Source organism: Leucoraja erinacea, chromosome 4, assembly GCF_028641065.1.
Source record: "Leucoraja erinacea ecotype New England chromosome 4, Leri_hhj_1, whole genome shotgun sequence".
Taxonomy (NCBI): Eukaryota; Metazoa; Chordata; class Chondrichthyes; order Rajiformes; family Rajidae; genus Leucoraja; species Leucoraja erinaceus.
In genome coordinates, this window is record NC_073380.1 from 61,155,054 (window position 1) to 61,174,858 (window position 19,805).

Consider the following 19,805-nt stretch of genomic DNA (forward strand, 5'->3'; position numbering starts at 1 on the left):
AAATCATCCTCAATGATAATCCTCAACGCTGGTGTTCCGCAAGGATGCATTTTTCAGGCCCCTTCTTTGCTCCTTGTACACCCACGAATGTGCAGCCATGTAAAATTCTAATTCAATTTTCAAATTTGCAGACGACATCACCATTGTGGGCCTGATAGCAAATAATGATGAGACGGAGTACAGTAAGGAGATTGAGAACCTCGTGTCCTGGTGTCGAGACTACAACCTTTCTCTCAATGTCAGCAAGACAAAGGAGATGGTAATCGACTTCAGGAAGTGAAGCGGTACCCATACACAATTTGCATTGACAGTGCCGAAGTAGAGATGGTTGAAAAAGGCAAATTCCTACGAGTCAGTATCACCACCAATTTTTCCAAGACCACCCCTATTGAAACAACAACCAAGAAAGCATGTCCCCTACAACTCTCACCAACCTATTGATGCACCATAGAAAGCATTTTATCAGGATGTATCTCAGCTTGGTTTGGGAACAGTTCCATCCAAGGCCTCAAGAAATTGCAGCAAATTGTGGACGCAGTCCAGTCCATCACACAATCTAACCTCCCTTCTATTGACTTTATTTATACCTCACGCTGCTTCGGCAAAGCCAGCAGCATAATTAAGGACGTGTCGCACTCTGGCCACTTCCTTTTCTCCCCTCTCCCATCAGGAAAAGGTACAGAAGTGTGAAAACGCACACCTCCAGATTCAGCAACAGTTTCTTCCCAGCTGTTATCAGACAACAGAATCATCCTACCACAACCACAGAGTAATGCTGAACTACTATCTTGCACTTAACTGTATTCCCTTATCATGTATCTACACACTGTAAATGGCTTGATTGTAATCGTCTTGTCTTTCTGCTGACTGGATATCATGCAACAAAAGCTTTTCACTGACCTCGGTACACGTGACAATAAACTAAACCGAACTGAACTGTTACTCTTTCAGCAAAACCATTGGTCCCAACATGGACAATAAGAACTGAATTTTGACTGGGCATTTGCTAATTCTTTTTTAGATGATAATGAAATTATGCCAGATAGGCAACATGCCTATATTGTCAAACAAGGCTGTAGATTTTTTTTAATTTTCTTCTTAATTAATGAATTGGATATGACTTTTGTATTTTTATACCTTTCGGATAAGCTGCAAAAGTAAGATTTGTCTTCTCTCAGATCGGCATAGATGATGCTAAGGCACGTTTCAAAGAAGCAATGGGGTATTCATCGTCCTGTCCTGGCTAATATTTTCCCTGAATTAACATTACTAGTTAATATCACATTGTGAGGGCTTGTCATACCCAAATTAACTGTAAAATTCCCAACACTCGCATATCAAAGTTACAATGCGATCTTGAAGAGTTTCATTAGGCTGAGTTGGAATATTAAGTGCATTACAGAAAGGATGTGGCCGGTTTGGGGAGAGTACAGAAGAGGTTTACCAGATTGGAAGGTGCCTGGATGTGAGGATATTACCTATACAGAGAGATTGGACAATTTGGATTGTTTTCTCTGGAGCACCGGAGGTTGGGGGAGACCTGACAGAAGTTTAGAAAATTATGAGAGGCATAGATCGGGTTGGCAGTCAGAACCTTTTTCTCAAGGTGGAAATATCAAAGGCCAGAAGGCAGAGCTCTACGGTGAGAGGTGCAAGGTTTACAAAAGCTGTGCAGGGCAGGTTTTTTTAGGGTAGTTGGTGCCTGGAACATGCTGCCAAAGGTGATGATGGAGGCAGATATGATAGTGGCTTGTAAGTGGCGTTTAGATAGGCCCATGGATATCCAGGGAATGGAGGAGTATGGAGCCTGTGCAGGCAGATATGATTAGTTTTACTGCATATCTTGTGGGTCAAAGGGCCTGTCCCTATGCTGCACCTTTCTATTTTCTACAGTACATAGTGCCTGTCAATTATTTTTGGACGTCACAAGGTGGTAAAATGTATTCTTAAACTGCATGTTTTTGTTTTTTTCTCGCTGGATTTACATTGTACTTTTTCTCTCTGAGGTCGTTGTCTTTATCCTTAGATTAAATTACCGATGACCTGTGTGCCGCATCCTGCTCACTCCTCAGTTTTCCACTCTAGTGACTGACAATTACACACTTAGCCATCTGCAGTTGTGTTTTCTTCTCTGACATGGTGGTACGATGAAGAAAACAGTATCATCATGTTTCGGACCTTGAGATCTTTCACTTGCATACTAGCTAAATGGCTCTAACCTAAGATAGAAATATATCTCACAGGTTTCACTAACCAAAGTCATACTCATGCAGCATACATTGCCTCTTCACATCGAATTATCTACGTGTACTTTTGAATGTTTTGCAAGCGAGTGGAAAATTCCAAAACAAGAGTTTGTCAGATAGAAAATAATTGTTTATTGCCAATGCCATGGTGGAAAACACTAACAGCATTTCAAAGTTAGGAGAAAATAATAGGATAAGAGGGAGTGAGAACAATTATTATTGGACAAAAAAGTACTAGGTAAAGTAATAACACTAAATAGTTCCAATTTTCTGGTATAGTCGTATGGTTATGTGAATTTGTGTGTGTTGTTATTTAGATCAAACAATGTTATTTGTTTAATCCCAGGATGGAACAAATTATCTACATTTGCAACTGTTATAAGGGGATTGTTACCTTGCCATCTTGTAATAATATGATTGTCTGTCTTTCTTCCCATCTAAACATTTTTCTATTCCAATAGATTTTTGACAAATGAAATACATGACTCACCAAGAGAACGGTCCAAGTCTGCTGTAGTGAAAGATGATGCTGTGTTTGGTACTAGTTTATTATTTGGTATGTCAGAACACTTATTAACTAATATGTCAGTCCAGTTGCAGTCTTATTATGAAGTCGAGTTTTTAAACCAGGAATTGAGCATACATTTCGCATACACAAAAATGCTGGAGAAACTCAGCGGGTGCAGCAGCATCTATGGAGCAACGGAAATAGGCAACATTTCGGGCCGAAACCCTTCTTCAGACTGGAGGTTGGGGGAGACCTGACAGAAGTTTAGAAAATTATGAGAGGCATAGATCGGGTTGACAGTCAGAACCTTTTTCTCAAGGTGGAAATATCAAAGGCCAGAAGGCAGAGCTACGGTGAGAGGTGCAAGGTTTACAAAAGCTGTGCAGGACAGGTTTTTTTAGGGTAGTTGGTGCCTGGAACATGCTGCCAAAGGTGGTGATGGAGGCAGATATGATAGTGGCATGTAAGTGGCGTTTAGATAGGCCCATGGATATCCAGGGAATGGAGGAGTATGGAGCCTGTGCAGGCAGATATGATTAGTTTTACTGCATATCTTGTGGGTCAAAGGGCCTGTCCCTATGCTGCACCTTTCTATTTTCTACAGTACATAGTGCCTGTCAATTATTTTTGGATGTCACAAGGTGGTAAAATGTATTCTTAAACTGCATGTTTTTGTTTTTTTCTTGCTGGATTTACATTGTACTTTTTCTCTCTGAGGTCGTTGTCTTTATCCTTAGATTAAATTACCGATGACCTGTGTGCCACATCCTGCTCACTCCTCAGTTTTCCACTCTAGTGACTGACAATTACACACTTAGCCATCTGCAGTTGTGTTTTCTTCTCTGACATGGTGGTACGATGAAGAAAACAGTATCATCATGTTTCGGGCCTTGAGATCTTTCACTTGCATACTAGCTAAATGGCTCTAACTTAAGATAGAAATATATCTCACAGGTATTACAGTTTCACTAACCAAAGTCATACTCACGCAGCATACATTGCCTCTTCACATCGAATTATCTACGTGTGCTTTTGAATGTTTTGCATGTGAGTGGAAAATTCCAAAACAAGAGTTTGTCAGATAGAAAATAATTGTTTATTGCTAATGCCATGGTGGAAAACACTAACAGTATTTCAAAGTAATAATAATAGGATAAGAGGGAGCGAGAACAATTATTATTGGACAAAAAAGTACTAGGTAAAGTAATAACACTAAATAGTGCCAATTTTCCCATCTGAAGAAGGGTTTCGGCCCGAAACGCCGCCTATTTCCTTCGCTCCATAGATGCTGCTGCACCCGCTGAGTTTCTCCAGCATTTTTGTGTACCTTCGATCTACCAGCATCTGCAGTTCCTTCTTGAATACATTTCGCATAGATGTTCAAGTTGTGTCAACTTTCTCAGAAATTCTTAATGTATCTATATGAACAACTTAAACATTTAATTTGAGACATTTCAAAAAAATTAAATGTATTTTGACAACTTGCCTATTGAGTTATATTAGTTGTTTTGTTGTTGGCGTTCTTGCTCCACTTTCCACTCTGGATAGGGCTGAATGAATCTACAAATGGTAGGTTCACATTTGATATTTGGGACATCAGCAAATATGGGTAGTGTGTTGCTGGCATAAGTTCTGACCCAGGGCTTTTCCTGAAAATTTCCAAATGCTGAAAAGGCACCATCTATACATTTGCTCATCTTTCATAATTATTACAGAATTCTATATGAAATGGTAGAAATTTTCATTAACATTTGGTCTCTTTTTGCAAGGTAATGTTTAGATGAGTCTCTTTGGAATGTCATAAATTTATTCTGAAGTGACAGTAAGTGATATTGCATTTGACACCGTGATTAAGTGATATTCCATTACATATTTTTGAAAGGGATGTTACATAATTGAGTTTGCAGGCATAAGTCTGTTAATTTCAAACTTTCCCACCCTGACATTTTTTTGAATTTGTTTACTCATTGTTTACTATACCCATTTTGTACCTCATGCGGATTATGGCATTTTGCCCGGATTAGCATCAGTAGCTATCATTAAAGACCATTGAGCTCAACGCCATACCCGTAAGCTGACGCCCTGTCCCTTTGATTTGTAAAAGATGAACTGTTTTCTACCAGCCTCCTTAGTAATGTATTACTTTCAAATGGCCATTGTTGACAAGTTGATTTAGTGGTATGTGCCAAATGTGTTTTTAAATGCAATGTACATAACATTGACCATAATAATCTGGATTCCTTTAGAACTGTTCCCTCATTGAAAAGTTGACCATCTTTGTTTAATGTGTGCTGGCTTTCACTTATTAGACTCTGTTTTTTCATGTTCCAATTACTTTTATCCTAAAACCACATGACTTTTAGCAATATAGGATATGTTAATGAGGTTATTTGATATTCTATTTAAATTACCATAAGCTATTAAATACTATCTTTACTTTATGGACTATTGGTAGTCCCACATCCTTTATTGTTACATTGTAAGCATCCTGTTATTTACTGGATTAAATCATAATACTTATTTTAAACCTCAATGCCCTAGTATGTGATTTTAAAAAAAAAGCCTCTAATCTGTCTTGTCTATCCTTCATCAAACCTTTTCACGTTTGTTAGCTTTTATTGCAACTTCTTATAGATATCCTATGTTCACAGGCCTAAAAAATCTATAATTTAGCAGAACATCGAGTGCTACGTAGAATTTTTCATGAAGTTTCTTATTGTGCAGACATAACTTTCATTTTCACTTTTGTGTTCAAAATGTGACGAGCATGCATGATGTCCACTAGATGTGCGTTAAGCAAATACCAGATTATTTCCCCTTTTATCAACTATTTGATTTAGAAGTTTAAAAAAATTGCTGAATACAAGTCACTATAGATATTTGGACCATTTCATTATTTGCCCAAAAGATTTTAAATTAGTTTATATCTCATAGTCATGGAATTAAATATTTGGAGAATCTTTTATCTCACTGAAATTTATGATGAATTGTCCAAATTTATAATTGCTTAATAAACTTTATTGTCATAAACCTTAGGTAACAATGAGCGTGAGAGTGCTCAGAGAAGAAGAAGGGAAAGATACGGACAAGAATTGCTAGAACAAATATCAGAAAGGCAGAATAACAAGAGACGGTATATATCTTGTATTTGGTGTAAATGCATTTTAAATTTTATTTCAATACATTAAGGTTATTTGTACTGTAACTGAAATTGGACTCTACTTTACATTCACAGACTTTTTTGCAGTATTTTCATTTTGTTCCTTGAAGCTAATTGTGGCTGAACTTAGTTTACAAATGTTGGCTGATATATTATGAATTGCATAATTAGTTAAATTGTTCAATATTAAGGCAAAGCTAGTAATGCGTTTTATATTAATTTCATTGTTTTAGATTGCATAAATACAATTTAGGATTTTTCCAATCGAAACTGAGAATTGATTTGAGAGAAAATTAAATCGAACTCCAGTCATATTGGTTATCAAAGCTATTAAGGCGATTGAGATGAAATAGTAAAATGTAAAATTATTGAATTGTTAAAGTTCTTAAACACATTAGTAAACTACAAAAAACAATTACAAACGTTTAAATCAATCAAAAACAAAATGTCCTCTTTAGTTTCTGTTTTAAAATTGGTTGGTGCATTGATATTCTATGAGACTGGAGGTCATAGCCTCAGAATTAAAGGACATTCCTTTAGGAAGGAGATGAGGAGGAATTTCTTTAGTCAAAGTGTGGTGAATCTGTGGAATTCCTTGCCACAAGCTGTAGAGGCCAAGACAATTGATATTTTAAGGCAGATAGATAGATTCTTTATTAGTATGGGTGTCAGGGGTTATGGGGTTTGGAGGGAGAGACAGATCAGCCATGATTGAATGGCCGAGTGGCCTAATTCCACTCCTGTCAATTATAAATTTATTACAGGTTCAGCGGACAGATATCCCAGCCTAAAACCTGGAAAATCAATGGAGATTCATGCTCCACCACTGGATTACAGAGAGGTCAATTGCAAAGTGCCCTTGCTCTTCACTGGCAATCCACTGAACTTCAGGATTTTTGCCTTCACTTGGGACTACTAAATGTAATGACAGTTATACAAGTCAAGTTTTGCATTTTTAAGTAGAACTGCTGATCTAGTGTTAATTTTGTTAAATACTGTGGTTAGATAAATCAATAATTTTGTATCTCACTTGGGGCAGCACAGTGGCACAGAGTAGAGTTGCTGCCTTACAGCGCCAAAGCAGGTTCGATCCTGACTATGGGTGCTGCTTGTACGGAGTTTGTACGTTCTGTCAGTGACCGCATGGGATTTCCCCCGGTTTCCTCCCACACTCCAAAGATGTACAGATTTGTAGGTTAATTGGCTTCGGTAACAAATTGTAAATTGTCCCGAGTGACGTGTAGGATAACGTTAGTGTGCGGGGATCGCTGGTTGGCGCGGACTCGATGGGCTGAAGGGCCTGTTTCCATAAAATTAAAAAAAACTTGAGGGTTGCTGTTGATCCTGTGGTAGCCATTCGGGAGAAGAATTCAGTGTGGGAAATTTGAGAAAAAATCTTATCTGCTGTAATAATGTTGCTTTTGGTCCTTAGGGAGAAGGAACTTGAGCTTAATGTTGCTGCTTCAGGAGCTGTGGACCCAGAGAAGGAAGTAAGAATTTAACTTTTTTTAATCAATCTGCACCTCAAATATGGGATATGACCTCTTTGCAAACTGCTTTGCTGCAGCATACATTGTGAACCATTTGTTTTGTTACCCAGAATCAAACATTATTCCATTAGTGATGTATGATTATCTCAAACAGGCGAAAGAATGGGAATTTATTCTTACTATAGTTTCATGATGATCAGTAGTTTTGTTCTTCACAGCAATTCAAATTTGGAAGAAATAAAATAAAATTATATTAATGTTTTCTGTGAAAGTAAATGCACTTTGGTAGTTGCATTTGGTGACTTTTGTTTCCAATAAATAGCCAGATCGAATACGGCAGTTTGGTGCTGTTATGCACCAACACAATTCCCGCAGGCACGATGCCCTTGACCAGAGAGGTGGAGTCCATTTTGCAAAATATTCAAGTGATGATGGATTTGCCGAGGGACAGCCACCTGAACGTCCCAGGGTAGCTTTCCAGACTCCTGTAATTGATGATCGGAATCTGACCGGTGGAATGTGGAATCCCCTTCGGAATATGATGGCTCCAAGGTAAAAAAAAACAATGTGACAGTTAAATTTGAGCTATGGTTTTAAACCTTGTTGTAATCTGTTAGTATAAAAGGTGGGAAAATGTTAATTTGCATTAAAATGTCTAGTTGCAATTTGGATGAACACCAACAATTGTGAAAGTGTTGGGGAGCTGCATTTTTGAATTGCTGCAGTTGATACAAAGATGTGCTTATGTTTTTAGAGTTCCAGAAATTTGACCTCAACAATATATTTCAGATATTGTGTAAATTGGATGGAAAATTACTGTAATCATTTACCTGGTCCCCTTGGCATTTAGCTGATAAACGTTGTGACTTTGCAAATGCTAGTGAAGAAGTAAAAGTGTATAGGAATAAACGTCAATATCAGGAAGGGAAATATATGACATTAGATAGCAAAAAGAAGATACAAGATAGCTTTGGTAGATAAGGTAAAAGAATCCTAAAGGGCCTGTCTCACTTTCACGACCTAATTCACAACCGTTTTTACTCGTGGACATTTTTCATCAGGCTAGAAAAACGGCCCGACCCACTTGATGCCACAGTACCTACGACTATCATCATGACCTACCTACGACCTCGTGACGACCATGAGTATGAGTCAAGGGCAAACTCGGCAGAGGTTGTGAATTAGGTCGTGAAAGTGGGACAGGCCATTAAGAGATTCAGTACCGTACATGAAGTCCCCTATGACCTGAAGACAAGCAAAAATGTGAAGTGACAATTTTGGGCTAAACTGGAGTCGCAGATACTTTCTAGCTGATGCAGGTTTCCACTCTTATCTTCTCCTACAAAGCAAAGCTGGGCAATGACGCATGACTTTGGAATGAGTTCAATGTCTTTTATGCATGTTTTAAAAGGGAGAACAATGGCACAATTAAATGAGACCCTGCAGCCTCTGACAATCCTGTGATCTCATTCTCTGAGGCTGACATCAAAGCATTCTTCAAGCGGGTGAATCTGCCACAATAATTCTCAACAATGGTGCCCCGCCACAAATGCGTTCTCAGTCCACTACGATACTGCCTCAAGACTATAAAAACAGGGATGTAATGCTGAGGTTTAATAAGGCATTTGTCAGAACACATTTGGAGTATTGTAAGCAGCTTTGGGCCCCATATCTGAGGATGGATGTGCTGGTGTTGGAGAGGGTCCAGAGGAGGGTTACCAAAATAATTCCATGAATGATTGGATTAACATATGATGAGCGTTTGATGGCATTGGGCCTGTACTAGTTGGAGTTTAGATGGATGAGGGGGGACCTAATTGAAACTACCGAAGAGTGAAAGGCCTGGATATGTTGGATGTGGAGAGGACGTTTCCACTAGTGGGAGAATCTACGACCAGTGGCCATACCCTCTGGATAAAAGGAAGTACCTTTAGAAAGGAGATGATGCGGAATTTCTTTAGTCAGGAAGTGATGAATCATGTGGAATGCATTGCCACAGCCAACAGTGGAAGCCAAGTCAATTGATATTTTTAAGGCGGAGATTGATAGATTCTTGATTAGTACGGGTGTCAGGGGTTATGGGGAGAAGGCAGGAGAATGGGGTTGAGTGGGAAAGATAGATCGGCCTTGATTGAATGGTGGAGTAGAGTTAATGGGCCGAATGGAGCAACTGACTAGAGTATTCAAACATATCTTCATCTTGTCGCTTCTGTGCCTGAGGTTCCATATGTTTCAAAAGGATATCTATTGTACTCGTGCCGAAGAAGAGAACAAAGATTTGTCTCGGACTATTGCCCATTTACGTCAATGAAATCCTTTGAGAGTTTGGTTATGGCACAAATCAACTTCTGCTTTAGAAATAGCCCAATTTATCACATACTCTTCTCTATTGAAAGAATCTATATGAGGCCCTGCCTTAATAAGACTGTTGTTGGCTACAACGTGAGCTACAATAACAGCTGGTTAAACCAGTGAAGAAGGGCTCACTGGTGCACACCATCGGTTTTAAGGTGAAAAAAGACAAAGTGCTGGAGTAACAGCAGACAATCTGTCTGAAGAAGGTTCCCGACATCACCTAACCATGTTTCCCAGAGATGCTACCTGATCTGTTGAGTTATACCAGCAATTTGTGTCCTTTTGTGTATTAATCATCTGCAGTTCTTTGTTTCAACAACATACAATAATAATACTTTACCCAGTTATAGCAGGCAATCTCCCCCGTCCCCTCCACTGTTCATTATAACGATGGTTTACTGTATATCAAGAACAAAAGGGTAACAAGGGTAAGAATAGGTTTCTTTAAGGTTCCATGTGATTGTCCAAGTGTGGAGCCAGAGGACATGGGTGAGGTGTTAGATAAATATCTCATCATTATCTACTGTGCAGAAGGCCATGGAAACTAAGGAATTAAGGGGAATGAATAGGGATGTATTAGAACACATCCACATTACAAAACAGGTGATGCTGGCAGTCTTGATACCTATTAAATGGATACATTTCTGGGCTTGGTAAACTGTTGACTAACTCGATAAGGCAAACTGTTTCAGTTCCATATTTTCATGCATTTTGTGAGTTACATGTCTTAAATTATTGGTATATTTAAGATCATGTTCTGAGAATTCAATGATATGTTAACTATGACATTAACATATGTAATTAACTGTATATTTACACTTAAAAAACATAAAAGTTGAGGCGTCGTAGATTATATTTTGAATTGCAAAGCAATTTGGTACTAAAGCAATGTTTATATTCAGGTAGGTTGGCAACCTTGCAGAAACATATTTAATTAAAATTTGCATAATGTTTTAATTCGCCTGTAAAATGTTACATTTGAGTGATAAATTGCAAAATGCTGTTGCAGTGCCATTACTATGAACAAGATTGGGAAAAATTGTCCAAAAAATGTAATATTCATGAGTCAGTCACCATTTAGAATGAATACAATTCTGATTAAACAAATCCTAATTTTGATGCAATTTATTTTCTAATTGTAGGCTTACTGCAGTTCCTCCTCCTCCACCACCACTGCTGATGGAACAGTACCATACTCCTTATGACAATGCTTATTATTTTTATGGGGCTAGAAATCCTTTGGATCCACACTTGGCTCACTGTGAGTATTGGACAGCAAATGTGACCAAAGGGTTTTAGATTTTCTTTTTCGTGTGGTGTTTTTGTTAGAAATCGATTTATTATGACGGATGTTTATATAAAATTGTGAGAAATATTTTGGTTTAAGCTTCACAAGAGTTGGTCTTGACGTCATGTTCGGCGCATACATTGTGGACCGAAGTGCCTATTCTTGTGCTGCACTTTTCTATGTTCTATATTCCACGAGAGATTTTTGCCATAATAATAATAATAATAATAATAATAAATTTTATTTTTGGGCGCCTTTCAGGAATCTCAAGGACACCTTACAGAGATTAACAGGAATAAAAAACATATAATCAGAATAAAATAAATAATAAAGACATCACAGAAACACAAATTAAAAACAGAATTCAGTCCAAAAACAAAAAATCAAAAACACAATGTGAAAAGAGAGCAGCGGCAGCTAAAGCGCGCCAGCGTCCACTCTCCCTTCCGACAGCCATCTTGGACAAAGACTAACAGGATTACTTACAGACAAAAAAAAATCATCCCCCCACAATGGATACCACTGTGGGGGAAGGCACAATGTCCAGTCCCCAACCCCAAGTTCACCCAAAGTCAGGCCTATTGAGGCCACTGCAATTGCCTCTACGGAGGCCCGATGTTCCTGGCCGTTCTCACCGGGTGATCTTGCCCCGGCGTCGGGAGAGTCCTCTCAGCGGCTGGGCCACCTGGAACGGCCGCTTCCTAGCTGGAGACCGCGGCTTCCGAAGCCGACAAGGCCGCGCCGGCCTGGAGCTCCCAGGCTCCCGATGTTGAAATCGGCGCCGCCCGCTCCCGCTCCGCAGACCCGCAGCCCGGAGGTGTCGAACACGGCGGACACAGCTCACCGGAGCTCCAGTGCGTCGATCCAGCGCGGCGACCCAGGCAAGGCATCGCCCGCTCTGCTCCGCGACAGCGCCCCAGCGCTGCGCCGCCACCGAGGCCGAGGTGCTGGGCGGTCCCCGCCAGGAAACGGCGCTCCAAGCCCGCTGGTAGGCCACGAGGACGGGTCGACGGGCAGCCCGGAGAAAAAGCTGCCTCACCGACCAGGTAGGGACCTAGAAGTAAAATTGCCCCCTACCCCCCACATTAAAAAGTCCATTTCTCCAACGGACGAAACACAGGACTTACTAAAAACTTTAAAAAAAAGCGAAGTAAACGGACGGCTGCTGGTTAGCAGCCGCTCCCCAAGATGGCTCCTCCTCCGATGACTTCTCCATCACTTTCACACAGCTGATCACCCTGACATTCTGACCACACTTCACACTGATTTTTGAATTGGTCCATGGAATCAACAACACTGTTCACTGAACCTGTGAACCTAAATTCACTTCAAAGGAGAGAAAATGAAGAATTATTCTTTATCATTTATATTCTATGTCAAGCAAGTTTAATGTCATATATTACAATACAATACAATTTATTTGTTGTCATTTGAACCTCGTTGAGGTTCAAACAAAATTTGGTTTCTGCAGTCATACACACAAGGAAAAGAACCAAGACACAACACAATTTACACAAACGTCCATCACAGCGCATCTCCTCGCTGTGATGGAAGGCAAAGACTTATCTCTCCCCTGCACTCCCCATTCTCCTCCCGATGTCAGAGTCAAAGTCCCCGGCGGGCGATGGTAAGTGTCCCGCGGTCATTAAAGCCGCGCCGGGCGATGCAAGGCCACGCTCCGGGTCTTGGTGTTGGAGCCCCCGGCAGGCGCTAGCAAGTCCCGCAGCCATTCAAAGCCGCGCGGGGCGATGATGTAAGGCCCCGCTCCAGGTACTCTTCAACCCCGCAACTCGGGCGAGAGAAGTCGCTGTTTCGGAAGCCCCCGGTCTCCCAGCAGGGACATCGGGCTCCCGGTGTCACCGTCCATCAGACCTGCCTCCGAATCTCCGGGGTCGGGTCGCAGCCACGCGCCACCACAGCTCCACCCGCTCCGAACTCGGCCAGCTCCGCGATGGTGGGTGAGTCCGCAGCTCCGCGACTGGAGCCCCAGGTCGTTCCGGTTGGAGGCCGCTCCACGGAGCTCGGCCCCAACGACAACGGAGACCCGACAGAGAAAAGGTTGGGTTCTCCTTACAGGGAAAAGATTTTAAAACTTTCCCCACCCTCTGCCCCCCGCACACATACCCAGTTAAAAAATAAATAAAAACTACAATCAAACGAGACAAAAAATAATAAAAAGACAGACGGACTGCAGAGGCCGTTGCGACGTGAGTCGCGCCGCCCACCCAAAATGTTCAAGCACAGTGGGGCACAGGTACAATGAAAAATGTGCTTGCAGCATCACAGACCCATAGATTTAGAAAAATGCACAATAATGAATTATACATAAATTACACAATTTCTAAAATAATGAAGGCTGCAAAAAAATATATTAGTGAAAAACATAATTAGAAAATAATTCCATGGTAGTACAAGAGGTGGATCATGGTGTTCTGTTATCAAGGGAGGATTAGGATTATGCAGGTTGGTTCACAGAAACGGATAGTTAGAGGAAAGTAGCTGTTCCTGAACCTAGTAGTATTGGACTTCAGGCTCCTGTATCTCCTGGGCGATGGTAGCAGTGAGAAGAGGGCATGACCTGAACTATGGGATTGTCACGTTGTGCTACCTTGCAAATGAACTCCTGATAATTGGCAGCATGGAAATGTGATTTATCTGATGCATGTTTAAGATGAACAGATGGTTGATACTCATTGATTCTGTGTTTTATTTTCTTCCAACTACAACACTGAATGCTTTATACTTTACAATGTAGATGGCCCAGGAGTCATTGGAGCACAGCCTGTATCCTTGATCAATCCTTCCAGTAGGCTGGCCAACATGCCCATGCAAAGTTATCCACATATTGCCTCTGTAGACCAATCTTTGTAAGTTTTAGCTTTTATTATTTGCCATATGTTAAACTTCAATTTTAACAGATGGTGCAGTTGTGTTTTTAACTCCTATATTTATGGAGTACATAACATGCAGCGATTACTATCTTATAATTTACCATATTGTAGATTATCTTTACGTCAAACAAAACCCTGATTATCACATGTTTTTGCATGTCTCCTAATATATAATTTCTGAACATCATTGGTTGTTATCAAAATAGGTTAAATTTTGCATTTATTTATTTTTAGGAGACTATAGAAAACAAATATGACCTAAATAATGATCATGACCAGTGTCACAGATGCGCCTCTGTCAATGATGGCACTTCTGTGAACCATTGTCATAGTTTATTGCAGTTTGCACTTGCTCGGATGGACTCCAGGATGTCTCAGATATTGCAAGAAAGGATAAAAATACATTAGGAGTACTCATCTTTGTGTAATCTGGGTTATCAGTAACATTGCAAAATGGTGAGGGGAGACTTCACTTAATAAAATCTAAGAATAACATCATTTTTAAAAGACGAAAAAGGGAAATTGATTCCTGAAATGTCATAAATCTTCAATTCACACATGTTTATTCAGAGATTGCACATTGATGGCAAATAACATGCAATACTTATTTTGGTGTTACTTCTGTAAAATTGCAACACATTCAAAGCAGTAAACTGATGTGCTGAGGCCATTCTTAATATTATTAAAGTGGCAAATGTGACACCTCCATGATTACCTTTCTGTGCATAACTGCATCCCCAGATTGTCTCAAATACAATCAGACCTGCCCCATTTTCTCCCCATCTAACCTAACAACACCAAGGCAACTCCCCCAATCAGCCACATTAATACAACCTTCCCCTATCCCTTCTCTGATTTTATTAAGATAACTGAAGTCTTCCATCATCATTACTCTGTAGTTCTTGCATTTTTTTGTTCAGCTGAAAATTAACTCTTCTATCATTTTAACCACTGTTTGGCTTTTATGCATTTTCTTCATTGCAATGTTGTTCTGTATTATTTATGTCCTATGTGAGTTTTCTTTCTCCTTACCACCTCCATATTTTTCCATTAATGCTTTATATCTCATTATTTAAATAACTGAGAGGATAATTTATATCCATTTTCATACTGAAAGTTTTAGATTCTCTGGAAGCACTATGAACAATTAACCAGCTAATATTAACTTGTAGAATGTTGTCTGCACCAACAGGCACTGTTGGCACTGCTCAGACTACATTTGGAGTATTGTGATCAGTTTTGGGCCCCATCTCTGTGGAGGGATGTGGAGATGGTCCAGATGAAGTTTACGACAATGATCCTGGGGATGATTGGGTTAATGAATGATTAGTGTTTGATGGCACTGGGCCTGTAATAGCTGAAGTTTAGAAGGATGAAGGCGATCACATTGAAATTTACCGAACAGCCAGAGAAAGGCCTGGATTGAGTGTGGAGCGGATATTTCTACTAGTGGGAGAGTCTAGGATTAGAGGCACAACCTCTGAATAAAGGGACATACCTTTACAAAGGAGATGAGGAGGAATTTTTCTAATCAGAAGGTGGTGAATCTGTGGAATTCATTGCCACAGGCGGCTGTACAAGCTAAGTAATTGGGAATGTTTAAAGTGGAGATTAACTAGTTCTTGATTAGTAAGGATGTCAAAGGTTATGGAGAGAAGACAGGACAATGGGGTTCAGGAGGGAAAGATAGATCAGCCTCCCCACGATTGAATGTTGGGCAGTGCAACTAAATCCGGGCTCCAGGATGTTGGTGCAGCTAATTCTGCTCGCCAGCCCCGCGATGTTGCCTTATGAACTTCGATCAATACAGGTAGAATGCTGAGTCGCGTTCAATCAAAGCACCGTTGCCTTCACAAAAAAAAACTAAATCATAAGGATAATCTTCTCACCAGACAATATTCTACAAGTTATGGAGATTCGCAATGGGGTTGGGAGGGAAAGCTTAATTGGTGTTCATGGGTTGAATGGCCTAATTCTGCTGCTTCCATAGAATCTACAGAATTTCAATCAGCCTTGCCTTTATGAAAATGGAATTTGAATTATATTCACTGATCTTGTGCTTTTCTAAATTTGCTTGATTCGAATTATGACTGTTTTTTAAATTTGCTTGTCGTTATACATCAGTCACCAACTCTCGGTGTTCATTTCATTTGCAGCGCGCCAAATGTTTATGATGCCACCACTATTAGAAATTCAGAAGGTGGATTCTTACCAGAGCAGCAAGCAGGTTTTTCAAAGCAAAATCCACAAACCTACAAGGATTTCTTGCAAAAACAGGTGAAACTATTTTTAAGTTTCTCATTACATGCACTTTGTTTTACCAATTTCTATCAAATTTAGTAAATACTAGACCAAGTGCAGACCCGTTGGGTCTGTTTCCCCAACAGCGTTTGCGGGGGGGGGGGGGGGGGGGGGGGGGGCTGCGGCATCACACTCAAATTAACCACCCCCCAAACTCACAGGTGGGGGGGGGGGGGGGGTGAGAAGAGGGGAGGGAGGGAAGAGGAGGAGGAGGAGGAAACATGACAGATTTGGGAGGGAAAGGAGAGCGAGGTAGGGGGTGAGAGAGGGGGATGGGGAGAGAGATGTGGGGGATGGGGGGGGATGGGGAGGGAGGGGAGGAGGGAGGGAGGGGGGGAGGGGGGGAGGTGTGGGGGGAGAGAGGGGAAAGAGTGGGGAGGGAGAGAGTGGAGGGGGAAGGGGGGGAGACGTGGAAGAGTGGGGAGGGAGAAGGAGAGGGGTAGGGGGGGGAGTGATGGAAGAGGGACATAGGGGTAGGAGGAAGGGGGCGGGGGTGGAGAGAGGGAAAGGGGGTGGGGTAGAGAGGGAAGGGGGGTGAGGGAGAGAGGGAGAGGGGGTGAGGAGAGGGAGGGGGTGAGGAGAGAGGGAAACATAGAAATTAAGTGCAGTAGTAGGCCATTCGGCGCTTCGAGTCTGCACCACCATTCAATATGATCATGGCTGATCATCCAACTCAGTATCCTGTACCTGCCTTCTCTCCATACCCCCTGATCCCTTTAGCCACAAGGGCCACATCTAACTCCCTCTTAAATATAGCCAATGAATTGGCTCAACTACCTTCTGTGGCAGAGAATTCCAGAGATTCACCACTCTCTGTGTGAAAAATGTTTTTCTCATCTCTGTCCTAAAGGATTTCCCCCTTATCTTTAAACTGTGACCCCTTGTTCTGGACTTCCCCAACATCTGGAACAATCTTCCTGCATCTAGCCTGTCCAACCCCTTAAGAATTTTGTTCGTTTCTATAAGATCTGCCCTCAATCTTCTAAATTCTAGCGAGTACAAGCCGAGTCTATCTAGTCTTTCTTCATATGAAAGTCCTGACATCCCAGGAATCCGTCTGGTGAACCTTCTCTGTACTCCCTCTATGGCAAGAATGTCTTTGAGCATTGGACATTGTGACATCACACGATGGAATGTTCACCATGGGCTGGGGCTCCTGCAAAGGCATATGTAAATGATTCCATTCCGATTGGACATCTGTGAACATTGGGCATTGTGACATCACACAATGGAACGTTCACCAGGGGCTGGGGCTGGGGCTGGGGCTGATTCTATGGGTGTGATGCCAGTTTTTTTTTGAAATATTGGGAGGGGGGGGGGGGGGGGGGGAGAAGGATTTGATTAAAAATGTGTACATAAACACGACAAAATGTAATCAGGAGTTTCTATAAGATCCTCCCTCAATCTTCTAAAATCTAGCGAGTACAACCCGAGTCTTTCCAGTCTTTCTTCATATGAAAGTCCTGACATCCCAGGAATCAGTCTATTGAACCTTCTCTGTACTCCCTCTATGGCAACAATGCCTTTGAGCATTGGGCATTGTGACATCACACGATGGAACGTTCACCAAGTGCTTGTGCTCCTGCAAAGGCATATGTAAATGAATCCATTCCGATTGGACATCTGTGAGCATCAGGCATTGTGACATCACACGATGGAACGTTCACCATGGGCTGGGGCTGGTGCTGCTTCTATGGGTGAGAAGCCAGTTTATTTTTGAAATATTGGGGGGTGGGGGGAGGATTTGATTAAAAACGTGTACTTAAACACGACGAAATGTAATGAGGAGCGGATACTTAGAAAGAAAAGTGAAATCTCTACCGAAATGGAAAAGATTTCGGCGATTCTGCGTCTGGTTTCGGAGTTGCAGGGAATCAAAGGAAGAAAGGCAGTCGACAGCCGTCCATGTAAATTGATCCATTCCGATTGGACATCTGCGAGCGTCGGGCATTGTGATTGGACAACTGCGAGCATTGGGCATTATGACATCACACGATGGAAACGAATCAAAAGGCAGAAAGGCAGCCGGAAAGGCACAAGCCGGACCAAGGCAGACCCGTTGGTCTGCTCCCAATGGTGTGATTCCCCCACCCAATAGATGCACCCGTCTCCTTGGAACTAGCCGTTGCCAAATGTAAGTTTCCAGCACTCCCCTGACTCAAGTGCAGCCTGCTGCAGCAGTGAAAAGTTCAGGTTCTGCTTGCCCCCAATGTGTGTGAGGAGCAGCCCCAACCCAAGGCATGGCCACCATGCACCCGTCTTATATATAATAGACCAAGTGCAACCCGTTGAGTCTCTCCCAAAAGTAAGATCCCCCAGCACTGCCCTGCACCCGTCTCTCCAATGGAAAAAAAAATCCAGCACCCTGCCTGCTGTCCCCTGCCTGCTGCAGCAGTGAAAAGTTCAGTGTTCCTGTCTTGCAACATTGTTTCGAAGTGTGTTGGAAGCTGAGGAAGGAGCAGCCGTCAACGAATCGAAAGGCAGGAAGGGATCCGTACCGCAGGCGGACTGATTTGAGTTTTATATATATAAATAGATAGATAGATAGATAGATAGACAGATAGATAGATAGATAGATAGATAGATAGAAGAACAATCTAAAATGTTGTTTTCCCCAATAGGAAAATCAATGTAATATTTAGCCAATGCCTATTATTGCCTTACCTACTGGGTCTATTTATGGCAACTTAGGGTGTGAAGATGGTTTGGATTTGAACTTTTATTAGTTGTAAATAGCACCCTCCGAAATTTATTATTAAGTCACGTCCACAAGCACACCTGCTGTTATAATTTGAATAATTAAGTATGATACAACCTTCAAGGATGAATCTTTGAATTGGACATTGTCAACTTATTAAAACACAGTTCCTAAAATTTACTCCCTTGTAGATGTTTTGCATCTTTTAAAGTAAAGGGAGTTGCCAATTCTATGCCTTTTTGATGAAAGGCATAAATGTAAATTTTGGTTGCAAGAAACTGATTTTGATTAAAAAATCCTCGATAATCCTCTTGCATACTATTCTCATTAGAAGAGTGATTAAGTATGAACAAAGATGATATATGTTTAGTCTTGAAACTTATGTGTATATACAGTGCCCTCCATAATGTTTGGAAGAAAGACCCATCATTTGTTTTATTTGCCTCTGTATTTCCACAATTTGAGATTTCTAATAGAAAAAAAATCACACTGGTTAAAGTGCACATTGTCAGGTTTTATTAAAGGGTATTTTTATACATTTTGGTTTCATCATGTAGAAATTACAGCAGTATTTATACATAGTCCCTCCCATTTCAGGGCACCATAATGTTTGGGACGCGTGCTTCACATGTGTCCCAAACATGCTTCCAATGTGTCCCAAACATGCTTCACATGTGTTTGTAATTGCTCAGGTGTGTTTAAATGCCTCCTTAATGCATGTATAAGAGAGCTCTCAGCACCTAATCTGTCCTCCAGTCTTTCCATCACCTTTGGGAACTTTTATTGCTGTTTATCAACATGAGGCCCAAAATTGTGCCAATTAAAGTCATTATGAGACTGAGAAACAAGAATAAAACTGTTAGAGACA

General features: G+C 41.1%; 1 protein-coding gene across 9 annotated transcripts in view; it reads left to right on the top strand.

The window, feature by feature from the left end:
- LOC129696481 (centrosome and spindle pole-associated protein 1) overlaps positions 1-19,805 on the top strand; it is a 96,809-nt gene that overhangs the window by 29,439 nt on the left and 47,565 nt on the right. For all 9 annotated transcript variants that reach the window (XM_055634416.1, XM_055634415.1, XM_055634418.1 and 6 more), the window contains 7 exons: positions 2,708-2,802; positions 5,791-5,887; positions 7,347-7,404; positions 7,727-7,956; positions 10,902-11,020; positions 13,803-13,914; positions 16,095-16,215. In XM_055634416.1, the coding sequence (XP_055490391.1) occupies positions 2,708-2,802; positions 5,791-5,887; positions 7,347-7,404; positions 7,727-7,956; positions 10,902-11,020; positions 13,803-13,914; positions 16,095-16,215 (832 nt within the window). The remainder of the gene's footprint in view (positions 1-2,707; positions 2,803-5,790; positions 5,888-7,346; positions 7,405-7,726; positions 7,957-10,901; positions 11,021-13,802; positions 13,915-16,094; positions 16,216-19,805) is intronic.